Source organism: Panthera leo, chromosome D3, assembly GCF_018350215.1.
Source record: "Panthera leo isolate Ple1 chromosome D3, P.leo_Ple1_pat1.1, whole genome shotgun sequence".
Lineage (NCBI taxonomy): Eukaryota > Metazoa > Chordata > Mammalia > Carnivora > Felidae > Panthera > Panthera leo.
The window spans coordinates 15,693,854-15,715,111 of record NC_056690.1 but is presented as its reverse complement, the minus strand read 5'-3'; the positions used below and the strand labels follow the sequence as shown (position 1 = coordinate 15,715,111).

Below are 21,258 nucleotides of genomic sequence, written 5' to 3'. Positions count from 1 at the left end.
TCATTCAAATTGCCACCAAAAGAGCAGATGTTGGTTAAGCGAGAAGGATGATAATGCTAATTTGCCTAGTTCTCGTAACTGAGTGTTTTTAGTTGTAAGTAACAGGAAACCTAGACTCAACTATTGAAATAATGAGAGAGGCTGTATCATCTCATCTCACATTGCAAAAGTCCAAACTAACCTAATTCTCTTGGCTCTGCCCTCTATTGGCAGTAAGATGCCTGCACAATTCTGGACCTATGTGATAACCTCCAGGGGGAGGAAAGGCTGTTTTCCCAGTGTGTGTGTCTTTCAGGAGAAAGAGAAACCTTTTTCAGAAGCCTCCTTTTGCAACTCATTGGTAAGACTCATGGGTCACATGATCATTTATAAATCAATCCTGGCATGGGGAATGAGATTACCAGTATAGATTTAGACCGATCAGGGTTTACCCTGATTCACATGGGGAGGAGGGGTAGACACCTGTACAAAATTAGGACCCCTTTAGCAAAAGAAGAATGGGAGCTGGCTGTTGGGTAGCATTAATAGTAATGGATATAGTCCCAAAGGGCAAGTGAGGAAGACTTTTCATGGGAACACAGAAGATGGACTGGGAAAAGGATGGAAGGAGGGTATTAAGTGATGGGAGAGCCTCTGCTGTTTAATAGTAATCTTGTCCCAAGCTTTGAAAGTATCTTTTTGTCACTTTTAAAAGTCTGAGGTAAATGGAATGCCTCGGCTCTACTCTCCCTAACATGGTGAGCCATGGTAGTAGACGTGTTTGTGCTGGTTTTGCTTCAGTACACTAAGCTTCTGGTTTATTTCTTATACCATTAGTCCCCAGCTTTGTCAGGATGGGTAGTTTTGATTTGGCATATCTGCCACCTCATGGACATCCGTATTTCCCAGAAGGCAGTAAATATCTGAGGATCCTTCATGAAGCTGACCCTGATGATGGCTTTTCTCACAGTCATCCATGCGTCCATCTGCTCCTCCACCCAGCCATCCATCTACCCATTTATCTACTCATCTATCCATCCATTCATCCATCATTCATACATTCATTCATTCGTCCATTTATCTATCGATCCATCCATTCACCCAACCATCCATCTACTCATCCATCCATCATTCGTTCATTCATTCATTCATCCACCCAATCATCCATATACCTATCTATCTACTCAACCATCCACCCATCTAACCATCCATCCATCTAACCATCCTTCTGTCCATCCATCCACCCAACCATCCATCCATCCATCCTGTTGATGCCAGGAATCCTAAGAAAGGTGCTGGGGATATATTGATGAATAAAGCAGATTCAGTCCTTGCCCTCATGGACCTAAGTCTAGCTGGGGAGACAGACAATAAACAAGCAAATAAACAGAAATTTGGGGAGCTGTTTTGACACTAGAACTGAAAGGACGTTAGGACGCTGTCCCCCACAGTGTGAGCGAATGTGGCTCCTATGCTCAGTCTCCCAGGCTAGTGAGGTGAAGAAAGCTCGAGGATCAGAAAGCCAGGTCCACGCCTCAAGTTACTGGGTATGTCCTGTCTTTGAAATGTGAGTAAGACCTGCTTTGCACATCTCAGAGGATTGCTTTGAAGATCATAGGGTATTAATGGATGTGAACATCCTTTGACAGATGTAAATGTTTTTTTTTTTTAACTTATCACTAAAGCTGTGGCTCTGCCCCCATGGAAAGATGACCAATATGAATCCCAACACAAAAGCCTCTATATAAGTAGAGAGGCAGTGAAATATAGCGAAAACAATATTGCAAAATCTCAAGACAACGAGAATTTGAACTCTGGATCCATTGCTTGAAAGTATGTGACTTAGGCAAGCCACTTTACTTTGCCGAGTCTCCACTTTTTTCATCTGTAAAATGAGAGTAAACACAATAATGCCAACCTCCTAGGGTGATTACAAGGATTCAACCAGTGAATGAATAGGAATTAATGATATAATGTCTGGCCTAGTCAGTCAGAAAATTATCCCTTTTATTAAATTTTTAGTCTGCCTCATCTGTATATGGCTTCCCCTGGCTACCTCTGGGACTCAAAACAGGGGAGGACACTCAACCTCAGCCATGCAGAGTGAGACTCAAGGACTGAAATGAGTGGTTTGGGTAAAGAGGGAAATGTTGTGGGAGTGGTTTTATTTTTTATTTGTTTAAAGTCTATTTATTTCAAGAGACAGAGAGTGAGCAAGGAAAGGGCAGCAAGAGGGAGAGAGAGAATCCCAAGCAGGCTCTGCACTATCAATGATGAGCCCAATGTAGGTCTCAAACTCACAAGCAACGAGATCATGACCTGAACCAAAATCAAGAGTTGGATGCCTAACTGGTGCCCCGTGGGAGTGGTTTTAAAGTTAGCTTAGGCTTTCATTCCAGTATTTCTAGTTGGTCGTATCTTTTGGTCCAGGTCCTTCCTGATCTGGGATCCATGAAAAATGTCAAGACAGGATGGTGATGACAGTGCAACTCTTGGTTTCCATGGTACGAAACTCCATGGTAGGAAACTTTCCTCCTTCATGTGAAGTAGGAAGATGATGAAGTGAGATCACCACCAAGATAAATGAATGCAAAAGTTTGTATATAAGGCTCACTATTTGCGTTAAAAATTAAAAAAGGATATTCACCCAAATTATGTAGCTTTGGGCAAGTTCCTCAACTTTTCTGCACCCCAGTTTCCTCTACTGTAAATATCAGAGTGATACTGAGAGCTGCTCTCAGGATAACTAAGATTAACATGCAAGGCACTTAGAACTATACCTGGAGTACAGTAAGCACAGAATAAGTGCTACATTTTAATTTATTTATTTTTGGCTTGTATAGGCACAGAGTGACTCTGGAAGATACACAAGCTACTAGGTACGGTGAGGTTGCCTTTCTCGATGGTAGTGGGGTCTGAGGTCTGGAGGGGAAAGAAATACTATTTAGCATATGTCCTTTTGTGGTGTTAGAATTTTTAACACATGCATACATTCCTTTTCCCCATTTCCTTTAAAAAATAATGTTTATTTATTTTTGAGAGAGAGAGAGAGAGAGAAAGAAAGAGAGCGAGCCTGAGCAGGGGAGGGGCAGAGAGAGAGGGAGACATGGAACCCGAAGCAGGCTCCAGGCTCTGAGGTGCCAGCACAAAGCCTGACATGGGGCTCGAACTCACGAACCATGAGATCATGACCTGAGCTGAAGTCGGATGCTCACCTGACTGAGCCACCCAGGCACCCCCACTTTCCCCATTTCCTAAAGGAAATGTAAGATTCCCTAACTATTGTGAGTAGTGCAAAAAAACCTTTTGTCTACATATTTACCATATTATTTTCACCAGCTCTCCGTCTCAGGTTTTTTTTATTTTTATTTATTTTTAATTTTTTTTAACGTTTATTTATTTTTGAGACAGAGAGAGACAGAGCATGAATGGGGGAGGGTCAGAGAGAGGGAGACACAGAATCCGAAACAGGCTCCAGGCTCTGAGCTGTCAGCACAGAGCCCGACGCGGGGCTCGAACTCACAGACCGCGAGATCATGACCTGAGCCGAAGTCGGCCGCTTAACCGACTGAGCCACCCAGGCGCCCCTCCCTGTCTCAGGTTTTAGGGAAAACTAGAAAATTCCCTTTCTTCCTTCAGTTTACGCTCTAACAGGGGTCAGTAAATTATAGCCCGTGGCCCAAATCTCGGTGTAGTCTGTTTTATACGACCTCCAGTATAAGAATGGTTTTTATATTTTTAAAGGGCTACACATATACAAAGAATATGCAACAGATATTTACTCTCTGCTCCTTTACAGAAAAAGCTTCTGTGAGGGCACATATGGTTTTTAAAACTCTCAGGATAGCCACCCAGGTGGCCTGGTCCGAGCAGCAGGACAGTGGATCCTGGTCACCTGGCAGAGGCTTGACGCATAGTAGGTGCTTAATTATGATTCTGATGAAGATGCTCACAGCAAAACTTACTTCTCCCTGTGGCTCTTTGAGCCTATGATCTGGGAGGTGATGTATTCTTTCCTCCTAGTCCCCAGTCTATCCTAGCTGTCAAATGTCTTTCTTGTTTGAGTAAATACTCCTTGTCTAAGCAGAATGGTCTTGTTGTTGCTCTTAATGCTTGCCTTCTTCCTTTTTGGCAGAGGGTTCTGTTCCTCTGACTAGCATGATGGGAGTGTAATGTTGATACCGACCACTAGATGGAGCTACAGCTCTGAGAACTAGGCTCAGAAAGCCGCCAGCAGGAGGGCCCAGTGTCTTGTGATTTTCGGCATCTCCCCAGCCCAAAACAGATATGTTCGGGACTTGGCTCCTCCACTTACCGGCTGTGTGATTGTTGGCAGATGACTTTAAGGTTTGGTATCTTTACTATCCTTACTTGTAAAATGTGGATTAGAACAATGCCCACCTAAGAGCGACGCTGTGAACATCAGCTCAGCTATTACTGGAGTATATTTTCTTATTTGCACACTGTGGAATGCGCTGCAGCTGTAAATAAATACAATGCCAGGAAGTCCTGCCAGTAGAGCTGTTTCTTTGGTATTTCAAAAGCAAGATAACTTTTGTGACCCCCTCGTCTCATACGGTGAGGACTGGGGTCAGAGAGGGCAGCGGTGGAGGTCGGGAGGGAATTCAGAGTCAGTAGGACACTTTTGGGAGGCTCGATTTCATCGTCTCTAAAGCAGGTGAGCCTGGCCTTGCAGAATCGTGAAGATGAAATGAGATAATCCATGTCAGGTGTTTTCCACAGTGTCTGCAGCAAAGCAGTCCCTCAGTCAATGCTAGGTTGTGAGTGGGTTGCTTGATGCTCTTGTCCGTCTGTCCTCAAGGCCTTCTGTGTCTTCTCCTCTCCTAACCTCTCCTCCCACTTCCTGCTTTAGCCATCAGGGCCCATGCGATGTTGGTGTCATATTTCTATCTCCACTGCACCCTCTCTCCTGAGTTTCAGATCCTTCCACTTGATATTCCCACTCAATATGCTCAAAACAGAACATTCAGAACTTTCTTTTCTTCCTTTCCTCCTGGTACATTAAAGGCACCATCCTCCACGCGGAGATCTAAGCTGGAAAGCCAGACATGATTCCTGACACTCTGCCTTCTGCCTGCTTGTCACTCACCACACCAGGTTCTGTTGATTCTTTTAAAGAGACTTTCATTCCCCACTGCCATTGCTCTCCCTGCAATCACTGTGACAGCCTTATCTTAGCTCCCTGCTTTCTGCCTTGCACTTACACGGTAGCCTTTTCTTTTTTCCTGAATACAAATCTGATTATTCCCCTGCTCAGAATCCTTCTGTGGCTCCCTATTGCCAGTAAGTTGGTCTTAACCTCATAACATGGCCTAGAAACCATCTCCAAATTTGTCTCTACCTCCCTCCAGTTTCCCTCCTCCATTTCCCTACCCTGTCAACCTGATCTTACAGTTTAGTCAGACCTTGTTATTTTAGTTTCTCAAATGACATCAATTTTCTTTTTGCCTCTAAGCCACTGTGCACGCTCTTCTCTGTACCTGGAACATTCTTCCCTCCCTCCTTCCCTTTCTCTACCTGGAGCCCACTCATCTTACAGGTATAATCACCTTCTCTAGAAAACCTTTCCTGACATCTCAAGTATGAGTTGAGACCCACTCCCTCCTACCACCCCCAGCCCTATGTCCCCTGGGATGTTCTTGTACTTGCTTTAATTGAGCACCATTGTGCTGATTCTCTAGCGTAATTAAGCGTCACCTGACATTTGAGAGATGTATGAGATATATATCAATTTGGCAGAGTCCCATCCCCTGTCTAGTGGGGGGCCAAATGTACATACAGGATTTCTGTAAATCTAGAGAGCTTATGGAATAGTAGTCTGTTTCTGACTTTCTGCTCCTACTAAACTCTTTACTGTGTTCATTTCTGAGTCCCTCAAGCCCTTTCTTTACCCCCAGGTAGACCCAGATGTAGAACATAGCCTTTCTTCCTATTTCCTCAAAACATCACTCACAGATGACACTTGAGTGTGTGATAGAAATGACTGAAGATCCAAGGTGATACAGTGGAGGGGGTTGGTTTGGTTGGTAGTTCTTGGCCAGCCCCACCTTGGGGGCTTTTCCCTGGTTGGTTTTCTCCCTAGTTTCCTTCTCACTCTGTTACTCAGCCCCCTTCCCTTCTTCCTCTCTTTTTCCTCCCTTGGTTCCTCTCCTTTATTCTCTCCTCCCCCTCACCTAAATTCCTGTTTAATACAAAGAGGTTTGGAATCTCTTAACTTCGCAGACTTCTTATAGGCAGTGTCTCAACTTTGCACCTCATGGCTTGTCAAGGTATCACGTTAACAAAGGATGTCAGTGTGAAGAGACGTGTGATGCTATGCAATCCCTATGCCCATCCCATTGCCTATGCAATCCCATTGCCAATCCCATTTGACTTGTCTGTCTCCATGTAACATCCAAGACAGCAGGGACCTTGTTTGCTTTGGTCATTGCTGTATCTTCAGAACCTAGAACTTGGTTGATGCATATTGGACTCTCAGTAAACATTCTTTGAATGAATGAGTAAATGATTGACTAGGTGAACAGAAAAAAAAGATGTTGCTTACACTGAAAAATAGTTCTGGTTCCACACTCCTCCCTCCCTTCCAGATCATAATGAAGAGATGTGGAAGGCCAGCCTATGTGAGTGCTCTGCCAATCTGGGAATAAGAGCAAATCAAGTCCAGTTGTTTAATCATTAATCAGCTGGGCCATCAGTGAGAGTTAAAATGACTACAGGTTCTATAACTTAGTGAGAATATAAGTAAGCATAAGACTAAAGTGAGAAAAGAGGTAAAATGGTGATGAGTCCATACACAGTTTGAGATGACAGGAAGTTGAGCTTCCTTATGCAAGCAAGAGCACCAGAAATATATGAGGACTATTAAGGTGGAGATTTTCTTGCACACCATTTGCCTTGTTGGGGAATGAATGCCCTATCCATCCATCCATCCATCCATCCTCCCATCCATCCTCCCATCCATCCTCCCATCCATCCTCCCATCCATTCATCTACCCACCTACCCCGCTATCCATCTGTTGCCTATACTTAATGTTGAGAAATACGCTGTAGCTCCAATGGTGGTAAATGGGGACAACATCACCATTCCCTACTTAACCAAGTTATTGTGAGAATTTAAATGATATTATCAGGCAGAGGCACCTGGGTGGCTCGGTTGAGCATCCGACTTCAGCTCAGGTCATGATCTCATGGTCCGTGAGCTCAAGCCCTGCATCAGGCTCGCTGCTGTCAGCTCAGAACCTGGAGCCTGCTTTGGATTCTGTGTCTCCCTTTCTGTCTCCACCCCTCCCCCACTTTGGAGCGTTCCCTCTCTCTCTCTCTCTCTCTCTCAAAAATAAATAAACATTAAAAAACATAAATGATATTGTCAGGCAATAAAATTTCACCCAACACTGGGGGCCTATTGCATAATGAAAGCTCAATAAATGGTAACTGTGGTCATTATTAGGATCTGAATATCACACCCAAATTCCACAGCTCCAACTCTTTCCCAGCCAGACACCAAATATTCAGCTCCATTTTATTAGCCAGAATTTGAGGAAGAGGAGTAAGGTAAAGGAATCTGGAGAGGGAGTGGGTAGAGTCAGACTGGACCAATGAGGAACAGACACTGGGAGTTTGAGGTGGGGTGTGAGGTTCAGAGGAGTTTCCACCTGGGAGTATCTCCCTCTAGAATGTTGCCGGAAGTCAGTCTCATATATTCTAGTGGGTATTCATGAGAGTAGATAGGAAGGAAGAACCCGGATAGGAAGCAAGGATACTGTGTAGTCTAGTCCTCCTCCACTGGGACAGCTGGTTGACCCAGGCCCAGTCTATGTCCGGAGACTGTGGGATCGGATGGGGATATTGATCCGGGTCTGCAGCCAGTTGATATAATCCTCTTGAGACATATGGATGATGTGTTCACGTACAAACTGTGGGGAAAACACAGTGGCAACTCAGATTTGGTCTGAAAGCTAGACTCCCTTTCCTGCCCCACCTCCAAGATCCTAGAATATGTGTGATTGAGGTTGGTGGCTCCAGGATACCTTTAACCATGCACATACTCATAATGCCTGGAGCATCATGATAGGGGTTGTTCTCTCAAGAAAAGAACACCTTTCCAGCTTCCTGGTTCATCAGACTAAGCCCCTTTTTGTCACTGTTGACCCAGAGAAATTTTGGGAGAGCAGGAAAACCCAGCTGTCTGCATTTTTCTTTCTGTCTTACTTTAATATCTTTTTAAAAAGTCATTTGTCCTTATACTTTTTTTGGTTTGTAGCCTTCTTTGAGAACTGATGATAACTTGCTTCCAGGAAAGGTTTAAGATACAAAATGTAGAATTTCATATAGGCTCTAGGATTAAGAGACCCCCACATTCTGTGATGTTCTCACTGGGAGAGGAACATGCTAAATTTTACTAGCCAGGGTGGTGAACTCACCTCAGAGAATGGGGGAGCATCCATACCCCCTTTATCTTACCCACTCAGAGATTGCCTCTTCTATACCCCCATAGCTGGCAGGTGGAAAGTGGACCCCATAACTGGCAAGTGGGGAGTGGAGAGTTACCCTCGAGTTAGTTTTGGACTAGCCTACCAGTCCTTCCTGAAGGAGCTTCACAAGATGTGGGGAGTAGAGTCTGGACCTAGGGATTTGTCCACAGGGTTATCCCCCATCCCCGGACTCCTCACCTTGCACCCACATATAATCACCCAGGTCAGCCTGTGGGAGCGCCAGTCTGGCATGAAAACACCCAGAGGACTGAGAATTCCACCACTAGAGTCCCATCTTTATCTTGAGACATTGAAAGCCCTGTGAAAATGTATGTATGCCATGGGGTGAAATTAAGGAAGTCACTCTGTTAATCTCTATTAATACCTTAGGATGGAATCCCTTCCTCTCCTCCTATTTGCTGATGCCTTTTGATGCCCTAGGAATGTCTAGAGTGGGTAGTGATGATAAACTATCATTAAAAACCATTCAGTGGCTTCCCTGCAGCCTCAAGATGAAGACTTAAATCCTTAACTTGACTTTCAAAAGTCTGCCCAGACTGCGCAGTTCCCTTATAACCTTGCACCTCCTTGCTTGCTTCCTCCCCAACCTATTGACTGCCTAGGAGTCCCTCACACAAGTCAAGTTCTGTTTCAGCTTAAAAGTCACCTTCCCCACTCATCCTAGTTAAGATAGGTCCGCTGTACATTTACCTTAAATCAGTGCTCCTTAAACTTTATTGTGCATACAAATCACCTGGGATCTCATTTACATGTAGGTTCTGCATTGGTTTAAAGCCTGAGAGTCCAGATTTCTAATAAGCACACAGGTGAGGTCTATGCTGCTGTTTCACGGGCCAGATTTAGAGTGCTTCTTCTTATTATCACCAGTTCCTTTATTCATGTGTCCATTTACTGATGTGTCTCCAAAGCCTCCAAGTTTCCCCAGGGGGCACCATTTACATAGACTATAATGTCCCCTGGATTTGAAACCACCAAGGTCATGTGATAATCCCTCGCCTGTTAGATGATGAGCTCCGTGAAGGCAGAGACCTTATGTCTTTTTAATTGTGTGTGCAGCACTTAAATGGTGCCTGGATGTTGAGAGATGACTGAATGAGGACACTGGAGGCACAGTGAGGATGGGAAAGGACACAGTAGTTACCTCGATAGCCACAGCGATGTCCGGAGAGCACAGTTCCCAGATTCTCAGGTCTTGTAGCACTTTCAAGAGGACATGGGGCCTGATCCTGAGGTCTAGGTTTTCCCCAAACTTCTGTAGTTTCGCCAGGATCTTTTTGGCAGGGTGGAAATTCTTCAGATCTTTGGGGAGTTTGGACAGCAGATCAAAGTACCTTCAATTCCCAATCCCAAGAAGAGAGAGCCAGTTAGGAACCTGCTGGGGGGTGGGTCTGAGTATCTTAGAGCTTCCACCCCCACTTTGTCTTTCTACCACTCATGTGATATCTCCAGGGCAGCACGTCTTCACCTGGGAGGCTTGCCTCCATCCGAAATGTAAACAGCCCGCAGATCAGGCAAGTCTTTTTATTTTTTTAGGGGTGGTAAAAGCTGGAGCATGATTTGCATCTCATTAAAAAAACAAATTAAGGGCATGCTTTAAAGCATTTATGATTTTTCTATCAAGCAGACAATGTGAAAAGCTAGAAGGAAGGAAGGGGCACTGAGATTTTGGATGCTTCTCTTTTGAGGGCTAATCAGGCCAGGAGGACATGGGCATATCTGTGGGATACCTGCCAGGATGCAAGGGGCTCTTAAACACAAGATGGAAGAGGAGGAGGGGGAGGGGGAAAAGAGAGGGGGAGGGGGAGGAGGAAGGGGAAGTGTGTGTGTATTTTCTATGTCTCTGATAGTGAGTAAGCTTGGACCACAGCTTTGTGTGTTTCAGTGGGTTTAGAAAACATTTCTGAATGCTGCAGCAGTCTGAGGGTAGTTTGGTAATCTATTCTTGAAATGGTGGGAACAAGGTAGATTCCTACCTGGAGGTGGTTCAGGTGTGACCAGGGTTTAAGGCAGGAGATGGCATCTCTTTAAAAAAGAAAAAAGGTGGGGCGCCTGGGTGGCTCAGTCGGTTAAGCGTCCAGCTTCAGCTCAGGTCATGAACCCACAGTTCATGAGTTCCAGCCCCGTGTCAGGCTCTGTGCTGACAGCTCAGAGCCTGGAGCCTGTGTCTCCCTCTCTCTGCCTCTCCCTGCCCCTCCTCACACTCTGCTTTCTCTCTCTCTCAAAAATAAATAAACATTAAAAATTTTTTTAAAAGAAAAAAGGTCCCCCCCCCATATAGATGAATCAATTGTAGAGAAATTTGAAGAAGAAACTGATCATTTACCGTGTACTTTGGGCTACTCGTATTGCTTTGTATTTTATATTTTGTGGTATAGATTCATATATTTATTTGTGTCTCCTTGTAAGCTCCCATTCTACATTATTAAAATCATGGAAAGGATCCTGGGTACATGCTTAGACTTTCTCATCTTACTCTGAGATCTTGATTTACTCACCCTGCCATGATGGGGTGCATGGCAGACTCTAATTCTGTATCTTAGATGAGCACAGAGACTTGGGTCAGACAGGGGTTTAAATCTTTATGTTTTCTTGTTTACAAAGTGAGTATTAATATGTAACTTTCAGGATTTTTGTGGGGAACAAAATAAACAATGTAGGAAAATTTCTTAGGTTAGTGTCTGCCACCCAGTAACTGCTCAGTCCATGTTGTTTTTTCTTGTATTTATATTATAACCCCATGCTGGGGCACAGTGTTTCTAGGATATGCCTTCCTGGTTTTATATCCTTAAAGGGTCAACTTATTTGGAGAATGTAGGGATTGCCCCATAAACCTCACAGTCTGTAGGAATTTTCATGTGGTTTGCCTCATCTGCATTTTCCAAGAGGCTAGCAAATTAGTCCATATTTGATAGTCTGATCCAGACCGAAAATAAATATGGAGAATACAGTTGTTGGATTGTCTGTGGTTCAGGAACTGAGGGGTTCTTGCCTGACAGCCTGTCTATGGCCAAGAATTGTCTTGATCAAATGTGATTTTCCAACAACAGCCCCTTTCCCCTTCCCTCTTCCCCCTGTCAAAGACCATCTTATCTGACTCCGGGGATCTTTACCAGTGGTCTGCAATTTCTTCTGCGTCTCCTTTTATCATGGAGACTTGATGCCTCATTTTTGCTATATCCTTTTTAAAATCGGAGACAAAGACAAAAGAATGGAACTTCTGGAGACCTCTCTCTTCTTGGCGCCTGCGTCACAGGATGTATGAAAAAGAGGAAGATCAGACCCCCTTCTTCTTTATCCATCCCAGTTGCCCTTTGAGATCTGACTTAAACACCTTTTTCTCTATGAAGTCCTCAGCCCCTCACTCTTCAGTTTACAATGTGGCTCAGGCCACAAGATGACACAGCTCTCTCCAAGGTCCTGAAACGCTCTTTTCTTGCGAAACCCAGTCACCTTTTATCATTCTCTCCCTACTTTATATTGTATTTACACAGCTTTCTAATCTGTAAAATGGAAGATAATAATGATCCTAGCTCTCAGAGGTGAGGATTAAGTGATACAATATGTGCGAAGTGCGGAGCTTAGTGCCAGATGCACAGTAGGTGTTTAACTCAGGTTGGTTCCTCTCTTCCCCACTCCTCTTACTGTTTTGGGCATATGCCCTAGCTCTCTAAGGAGACTTTGCATTGTAACTATAACCAGTGCATTCACCTATATATGACTTTCAATGGCTTTTCGTTTCACTTGGAATAAGGTTCCCTGAGTAACTTGCCCTCTAAGGCTCTGGATTATCCAGTCTCTACAGCATTTTCCAGCTCAGCATTTTATGCTTTAGCTCATGAACAAAGTTCTGAGATAAAGTTCAACCTCTATAGCTGGGCTAGCAAGACCTTTTATGATCTGGCCTCTGTCTCTCTGGTTACCTTGAAAGCAACCTGAACCCCAGCCACACCTGACTAATGGCAGTTCCTGGTCCCCTGTGCCCCTTCTGGCCTTTGAGACTTTGCTGTTGCTTTTCCCTGGAGCTCCTGTCCCTCCTTCCCACTTTGCGTGTGACTCTGAGTTCAAATTCCATCTTTACTACTTAACCACTGGGTGACCTTGTCTTGACAAGACATTTTTGAGCCCACTTTTCTCATCCATAAAATGGGTCTAATAACAGCACCTATTTCCTAGAATTGTTGTAAGGACTCAGTGATGACTACAAAGCTGGTGGGTACATATCAGGTGCTCTGGAAATCTCACCAATTTTTATGAAACAGAAGATGTTGTTTCCTCCAGGAAGACATTTCCGATTGCTGCCTCAGGCTAGGCAAGACATCCTTCCCCTGTGTTCCCTTAGCCCCCTGCTCACTCTCATGTTGGCTGTCATCAGCCTGTCTGGTCATTGTCTGGTTACTTGTCTGGATTCTTCACTAGCCTGGGGGCTCCCAGAAGGTGGGACAAGTCATCTCTGAAACGGTGGCCCTGAACCCTAACCCCTCCATACTGAAAGGGTGAGAGAGCACAGGGTGACCGTGCAACTTTCATCGAATGGATGAGTTCATTGGGGGTGAATGGTCACCGCAGTCAAGGGGTAGGCTGGGAAGGGAGACAGTTATTGGGTAGTCAGCATAGGAAAGAGAGGCTTCCAGTAGCCCACCGGTGCTCTTAAAATCAAGTTCCAAGCCTTAAGTGTGGCATTCATGGCTGTGCATAATGCAGTTCTCACTCCTCACTTCTCTCTCTTCTGCAGATTTTCCATGTCCCTTCCCGACTTGGAGCTTTGTATGTACTTAGCCTGCTGCTGGTGTACATCGCCAGCTCCTCCTCATCTGTCAAGGCTCAGCCTGAAGTCACCTCCTTAGAGAAGTCCTCCTGGATTACCCGAACTAAATTAGTTCCTCATGGTTTCTCTCTCTCATAGTACTCTGTCTCTTCCTGTATAGCAATGATTATAATTTGTACCTATATATTTATAAATATAGTTACTTGTTTCCGCCCATATTTTCCAGGAGACTGTAAGCTCCCTGAGCGCAGGAAATATGTCCTTACTCCCTGCTAAGCCCCAGCACCTGGCATCAGTGGGCATATGGTGGGTACTAGATGAATGTCCTTTGGATGAAGGGATATATGTGTGCCCTTACTTCATGAGGATTTCCATCTTGTCCTGAAGACAGAAGCCGGCTTCCTGGGCCACGCTGTAAAACTTTGCCCTCATGGTGTTGCACACGCCACTCTTGCACTGGATAATGTCCCGGTTGGTACGGCTGTAGACACAGATAAGAAGGGCTTAGGGGACAGGGTGCAAGATCAGAGCCATGATGCGGCGCTCCCTGGGCCTCAAGGTGTTCTGCAGTGGAATGCTATCTCAGCATTCCCCTGGATATAGGAAGGACAGATCTTCCCAATATCAAGCTGGTGGTTCAGGCTTTATTAAATAAGTCCACAGGGAGACATCTGGTCACCTGAGCCCAGTGAATGTTAAGGACAGTGAGATGAAAATGGAATTTGGAGCTGGGAGACTCCAGTTCAAACTCCAGTACCACTACTTCTTAGCTATGTGGCCTCAGGCAAGACATCTCACCTGGCCAGGTTTCAGTTTGCTCCTCTGTAGGATGGGATAACACTCCTGCCTCATAGGATTGGTTTTGAGGAATAAGCACGATGGTGAATATGGAATGCTTCACCCAGTGCCTGGCACAGAGGAGGAATTTTTTGCCGTTGTCTGCGTTGGCACCTTGGCCATGAGTCCCTTTCCCTGGGCAACCCTTGTCTTTAAGCAATGTGTATGACTTTGGGGAGTCTGGTCTGCATTGGGTTGTTTCCATACCCCTGGGAAGATAGAGGATGTGATTACCATAGTCGCTTTGGCCAGTTTGTTCCGCTGCCCGTCTGGCTTACCTTTTAGACTTCTTCTGGATGAGCAGAGTGTGGCTTTCTCCACTTGTACTGCTAGATCTTTCACTGAAACACAAAGGGATGGTTTCAAGTTGCCTGGAGCCTGCTTTTCACAGAAAGGGTGTCTTCGGGGCTCCTATGACACCTGTTAGCCTCCAGAATTCGGGTAAGGGAAGTGGCTCTAATCAAAGGACCAGTCATAGAACTCAGTGTATATTGTTCTCAGTGTATATTGGCCCTCGCTTCTACCCATGTCCTCTGCCTGGAGGGTCCTCCTTGTTTCTTCTCCACTTTCTCAAATCCAACCCTGTTTCATGGTCTACAGCAAGTTCTACCTGCTCTGAGTCTTGTAGTCTGACTTTGACCTTCTGTCTCTGCATATTGTCGGGATGACATATTTTCTGGATCCCAGTTTCATCTGTACAAAATTGATCTTTCCTTCTGGAGGACAAGTTCACTTGGGGCCCTTCCGTTTTTCTCTCTACACCAACTGGCATGTAAGCTGGGGCTGAGTGCAGATTTGGGGAAGGGATAGTCAAGTCTTTCTAGTCATGATGTCGATTTTCCCAAACCCAGACTGCTTCTTCATTCAAGGATTGTCTTCTCTAAACTGGACCCTGAGCTGAACACTCGCTTCACTTGATTTTGGAGGCAGACAGAGCTGGCTCCAGAGCCCATCCCTGGCACCACCAGCTCCCAGTCTGTGGGCAAGCAACTCAGCTCGGGATCATCAGTGTCCTCATCTGTGATCAGTCAGCTCTCATGACATTGAACCCTTCCCAGGTATGGGCTGATTTAATTCCTTGAGTGGCTACTCCCTCCTGTGACTTTGCCTGGTCAGAGTTTCTAGAAGGGGTGAAGCTCCATTGTGCATGCCTGTCCCTCCCCTGCACCTTCTCTTGTGTCCTACTTTAGTGGTCTGGTCCTTCAACATCAGTGTTTCTCACCTTCTCTCTTGCCCTGTCTCCCTTTGTTTCTACAAAATGCTTGGAAGACTTACTTGATTGCCTTATCTGTGTGGTTCTAGAGAATAACCCTGTTTTTCTTATCCCTGTGATGTGCTGCTGACCCTTCCCTTCTGGCCCTGTAGTGCCTGGAACTTCTTTAGGTAGGCCTGCCACTTCCCAAACCCTTCTCCGCAGGAAAGGTCCTAACCTTTGCTGCTTTTCCCCAGAGGCTCAGGGGACTGGATCTAGAGGTCTTAGCCCTGGTAGGTGATGGATTGAGCCCTTATCCCACCTTATTGGGACGCACGCCCCAGGAATAGTACCCAGAAACCCTTGTGTTTGGATTCCAACCAGCAGCCCCAACCCCTGCAGATGCATTCTTTGGGAGAGTGGGTTGGCTTTGACCTTCCTCCTGATGGTCTGGAAGGTGGCTCTCTTCTTTTCTAGGGCTGATAGTGTGACTCGGGGGACGTGGGAGGTGAGGGAAGTAGTGGCATTCACTGTGATAAACGAACAGAAGTAAATAACAAAGGACCCTTTGCCTGTCTCTATCTCCCTTTTCCTTGGCCCTCCTTGAGGTTCAGCCATACTGATTTCTGCTCAATGCCTCTATGCTTCCTCCTGTCTCAGGCTCTTTGTACATGCTATTCATTTTTCTTGGAACACGATTCCCATCTATCCCAGCCATAGGCTAGCTAAGTCTTCTTTTCTTCAGGTTTCAGCTTAAATGTCAAACTCCGTTTTGGGCCCGTGGTGCTCAACATTCACCCAATCCTCCTTACTTTTCCTTCAGAACACTTTCCATAGTCATGATTATATGGCTAACTCTGTGGGATTATTTAATAAAGACATGGCTCTCCCATTAGACCAGTGATTCTTAACCAAAGGCAGGATTCAAGGAGCCCATGAATGCAGATGGAAAAAAGGTCACATCTTTATTTCAACTAGCCTTTAGTAGGAATGGAAACCGCATGTATTTGCACCTTGCATCACAATTGTGGCAGATATTTTGAAAGATCATTTATACTCAGCACTAATCTAAAATTATAGTAGTTATTAGATGTGCTAAGTCTTATTATATAACTCACTGCTAAAGAAGCTCATAGATTACTATATCCCACATTTGGTTGTAATGTCAGAACCTGTATTACTACAGATTTCTTTGTAAACTTTTGTTATTTACAGCATGGACTTAAAGGCATTTTTCTGAAAGGAGTCCTCAGACTGCCAGAGGGTCCGTGGCACACGAAAAAGTTACGGCTTCAGTCCAGATAGTGAGATTTATGATAGCAGACTGTTGAATCCCTCCAAACCTAGCACGGTTTCTGGCACACATGGGGATTGATGAGTATACTTCAGATGAATAAACGAAATGGGGGCAGACCTCCCTTCCCTCATTACAAGTTGCTCAAGTAAAGAGGGAAAGGGCAGTCCTGTAACACATCCTCCTTGCTTCATATCCCTCTACTACAGGAAGATTTTTAACTTTATGATATTCACTTTGGGATGTGGGGAGAGACACCTGGATACCACCCCCCCCCCCCCCCCGCAGGAATTAAGAAGCTTATTTCTAATGAAGAAGGAAAAAGTCCCTCCTCCCTGCCCCACCTTCTATAGTCTGGTAAGGGGCATCTCTGCAATGGTCCCTGTAACTGTGGGGTGTCTCCTACCTTGATTTGCGGGTGGTCTGCACGTCTTTATAGGCAGAATCACTCTTGGTTTGTTTGAGCATTGACAAGATACTGCAAAACAAGATGGGTCTCTTAATAAGGCCTTCAACATACGGTGCCCTGGAGGCAGTCAGTATCTGTGGGAGGATTCTCTTTCGAGAGCAGGTATCCTTAGACTTTATGGGGCATAGGAATCACCTGGAGACCTGGAGAGATTGCTGCTAATACAGAGCCATACTCCCAGAGATTTGGGTATGTTAGGCCTGGAGCGAGGCCCCAGAAGCTGCATTTAAAAACCACACACACACACACACTTCTGATACTGGTGTGCAGAGAGCACATTTTGAAACCTTAGAATTTCTCAACATACTGTGAAATAGTGTTCACTTGGAGTGCTTGTTAAAAAATAAAGTTTCCTCTGGAGATTCCGATTCAGTGGTTCTGAGATGAAGACTAAAAATTTGTATTTTTAACAAGCATCCAGCTGATTCTGATCCCCAGAGACACTTAGAAAATACTGCTAGGGGCGCCTGGGTGGCTAAGTTGGTTGGGCATCTGACTTCAGCTCAGGTCATAATCTCGTGGTTTGTGGGTTCGAGCCCCACTTCAGGCTCTGTGCTGACAGCTCAGAGTCTGGAGCCTGCTTCGGATTCTGTGGCTCCCTCTCTCTCTGCCCCTCCCCCACTCCCTTCTGTCTGTCTCTCAAAAATAAATAAACATTAAAAAAAAATTTTTTTAAAGGAAATACTGCTAGCAGTTTTAAGAAAATGTCATCTTCCTAGGTGATGTTATGGTCTGAATGTTTGCATCCCCCTGAACTCATCTGTTGAAATCTTAATCCCCAAGGTGAGGATATTAGGAGGTGGGGGCATTTGTGAGATGATTAGCTATGAAGTCAGAGCCCTCATGATTGGAATTAGCACCCTTACAAAAGAAACCCCAGGGAGCTCCCTTCCCCCATGCGAGGTTACAGTGAGAAGACGGCCATCTGTGGCGAGGACTGCCATCTATGGGGGAGGCCCTTGCCAGACACCGACTCGGCTGGAACCTTGATCTTGGACTTCCCAGCCTCCAGAACTGCGAGGAATAAATACCTATTGTTTGTAAGCCACCCCGTCTGTGGCATTTTTGTTACAGCAGCCTGAACAGGACTAAGATGGCCAGAGGGCAGTCTGGCTTTGAGGCTGGGGGCTGGTCCAGTTGGCTTTTAGGGGTTCTTAAAAACCCCAGAATTCTCTGTCATCCCTGCTGGGAACAGATGTGGGGCCTAAATTGAAAAAGGAATCCAGATTCTAAAGCGAGGAGGACAAAAGAAAATGTGCAGCTTTTCTTAACTGTCTCTCTACAGCTCTAAAGAGAAGCCTCCAATATCTGCTGCCTCAGGGAGAGATTAGGGAGATTTTTCTCCCAGAGGAGTTGAAGATGGGACATCTCAACAGGTTCTCGCTCTTGTAACCATGGTTATTGTATCACTGAAGTGAACACAGAGGCCACGTGGTGAGTTTTGTGTTCTCACGTGGTTCTGTCTTTTGAGCACCTTATGCATGTCAGTCATCGCCCTTCTTCTCCATCCGTGTGGTGGGGCGTTGGTAATGGGTAGCTGTTAATACACCCGCCTCAGCAACATGCTGCGAAGATTCTGTGGGACGCCACGTGTGAAACAAAAGTACCACCAACACCATCACGGCGGTCATCATGTATTGAATGCTTACGATATGCTAGGCAGGTGCTAATATTAATATGTTAAATGCATTATTTCAGCTAATTCTCATTGAAATAGACGTTATTTCCACAAGTATAATATTTTACAAAGATAAGGCTATGTAGTTCTCACTACATCTCTTTGAGGTAGGTTGTTAATGAGTCTCATTTTACAGAATTGGAATCAGTCTCAGAGAGGTGAAGCAACTTGCTCGACATCACACAGCAATTAAATCATGGGGACGGAGATTGACCCTAGCCTCCTTGGTTCCGAGGCCAACGCTTCGAGGCCACACAGTCTCATTCTATAGACGAGAAAACTGAGGTTTAGAGAAAGGCTACGTTGACCTGTTCCGGGTTTCAGATGCATGTCAGTCTGACTCCAATGCCAGTGTTCATGCCATGAGTTCTTACAAAGGAGAGAGACCCGGGGAGCTGATGCTTCATCATTAGCGTCTGTCTCCAACGCTGATACATCAGTAACAGCGGCCAGGGCCTGAAGGGCTGGCATTGTCTCTGGATGCCTCCCGAGTGCCACCCTCCGAGCCCCGATGCCAGTTGAGGCAGCAGCAGACAGATTCGTCTTTAGCAAGCAGTGGCGGGTGTGATGCATGTGAAAGTGCTCAGTGAACTGTAATTATGGTAATAACAATAACCAATAAGTCATAGCCGGCATCCCAGTAGGCTGAAAGCGATGAAGAACCTCTTCCAGTGTGTCATTTATTTTCAGGAAGTCATTTGCTTACTCAGAAGGATCTGTACTTGGGAAGGGAACTCCGGCTCTAGCTTGCCTGCTCTCTGAGGCTTTTCGAGGTCGGAAGTCCCATGGATAAGGCTTCCCGCCAGGAGGAGGACACTTCAGCTTCAAGTGCAGCGCCACGAGCCAGTCTCTTAGGGTGGAAACCAGATCCTGGAAGTGGCCTCTGAGGTCCCCAGACAGGCTGATGCCTCTCTCCATCCCATTCTGGCCGCACTTCAGTCCTTGAAGGCGCCATGGTCCCTCCTCACCATGTTTGCACATGTGCTGCCTGAAATGTTCATCTGTCTCCTCACCCCGCCCCCCCAAACTTTGGCCGGGTAGCTCTTTTTCATGCCTCATCCACAATCTCTTATAGTCTCTTCCTTGGAGGGAACTTCTCTGATCCTCATCCACATCCCAGACTAGATCACATTTCCCTAGTATTCACCCTCTTAGTCCGAGCTTCCCTTTTATAACGCTTCCTGTAATAATTAGTACCTAGTCTCTACATGGTCATAAATATTCAGTAAAAGAGTGGATGAATAACCTTACAACTCCTGGGAAGCAGGGTAGCATGGTGGTTAAGAGGATGCTTTTTGGAATTAGAAGGATCTGCTTTTGAGTTGTGCCCTTACCGTTCGTTGGCTGGGTGACCTTGAACAAGTTACTTAGCCTCTCTGAGCCTCATTTTCTCATTTGTAAAATAAAGACCACAGTATCTTCCTTAGAGGGTTGTTGTAAGAACCCAGGGAGGTGATATACATGAACAAAGTACATAGCTCAGTGCTTGTCACAGAGAAAATATTAAGGATTCAGAACTGCTGTGGCTAATGTTATCACTGTTATTCTGATATCCTGCATTTGCCCCAGGGGTCAAGAGAACAATACCTGGGCGCTTTTTTGTGCATCCCATTTTCCATTATGACTGTCCTCCGGGCATCTTCCCGAACCATCTCCAGGAGCTTCTGCAGATCTGATGGGAACATGAGAGGTCATTGTCCAGAGGGCAGGTGGGGCTGGTATCCCCTCCACTTCTGTGTGTGGGGAGCTGGAGAGGGTAGATCGGGGTCTAGGCAGCCCACAGCGTTTGGCAGGTTATACACCCGGTGTTATCTCCCTGCTTACAACCAGTGACTCATCGTTTTCCTTCTGGACAGCATCTACATTTCCTCCAAGTGGCCTCTCAGGCTTTGCAGGGTCTGGCTGCTTGTTTTCTCTCCTGTCTCATCTCACTCCCCTCCCCGACCTTAAACTCTAGTGTAGCCAGAGACAAAACGGTTTCCAATTCTCAGAAGAAATCGTCTTGTTCAGGAAACCCTCTCTGATCCCACAGACCTGATGTGGCAACCTGGTGACCCACAGGCTGAATCTAGCTCACAGGTTTTGTTTGATTTGATGCAGATACCCAGCTTTTCAAACTGGAAGGATTCACATAAAAATCCAGCCCACCCGCTCCCCTGTAAAAGACTCTGAGATGGGGTTCATTCTTGCTGCACGCTGCCGGTGGCCATTGGGCAGGTGTGCACACTCGGGCTGCCCCATTTCTCCTGCCTCTAGTGGACTTTTCCCTGCATACTTAATATTGTTGCTGTTTTCTATAGGGTAGAAATACATCTTTGTACCTGACTGTTAGGGGTTGAAGTGTGTCTTCCCAAAAGATACATGGATGTCCTAATCACCCAGTATCTCAGAACGTGAACTATTCACATTCTTGTTTGGAAACAGAGACATTGCAGGTATAATTAGTTAAGTTAAGATGAGGTCACACTGCAGTAGAGTGGCATCTTAATCCAATATGACTGGTGTCCTTATAGCAAGAGGGGACAGACACT

General features: G+C 45.6%; 1 protein-coding gene across 2 annotated transcripts in view; it reads right to left on the bottom strand.

Moving 5' to 3' along the window:
• Positions 1-7,502: 7,502 nt before the first annotated feature.
• CCDC60 (coiled-coil domain containing 60) overlaps positions 7,503-21,258 on the bottom strand; it is a 162,122-nt gene continuing 148,366 nt past the window's right edge. For both annotated transcript variants that reach the window (XM_042910798.1, XM_042910799.1), the window contains 7 exons: positions 20,315-20,399; positions 16,987-17,058; positions 14,373-14,435; positions 13,616-13,738; positions 11,603-11,734; positions 9,634-9,823; positions 7,503-7,913 (listed from right to left, as the gene is read on the bottom strand). In XM_042910798.1, the coding sequence (XP_042766732.1) occupies positions 7,812-7,913; positions 9,634-9,823; positions 11,603-11,734; positions 13,616-13,738; positions 14,373-14,435; positions 16,987-17,058; positions 20,315-20,399 (767 nt within the window). In that variant the 3' untranslated portion in view covers positions 7,503-7,811. The remainder of the gene's footprint in view (positions 7,914-9,633; positions 9,824-11,602; positions 11,735-13,615; positions 13,739-14,372; positions 14,436-16,986; positions 17,059-20,314; positions 20,400-21,258) is intronic.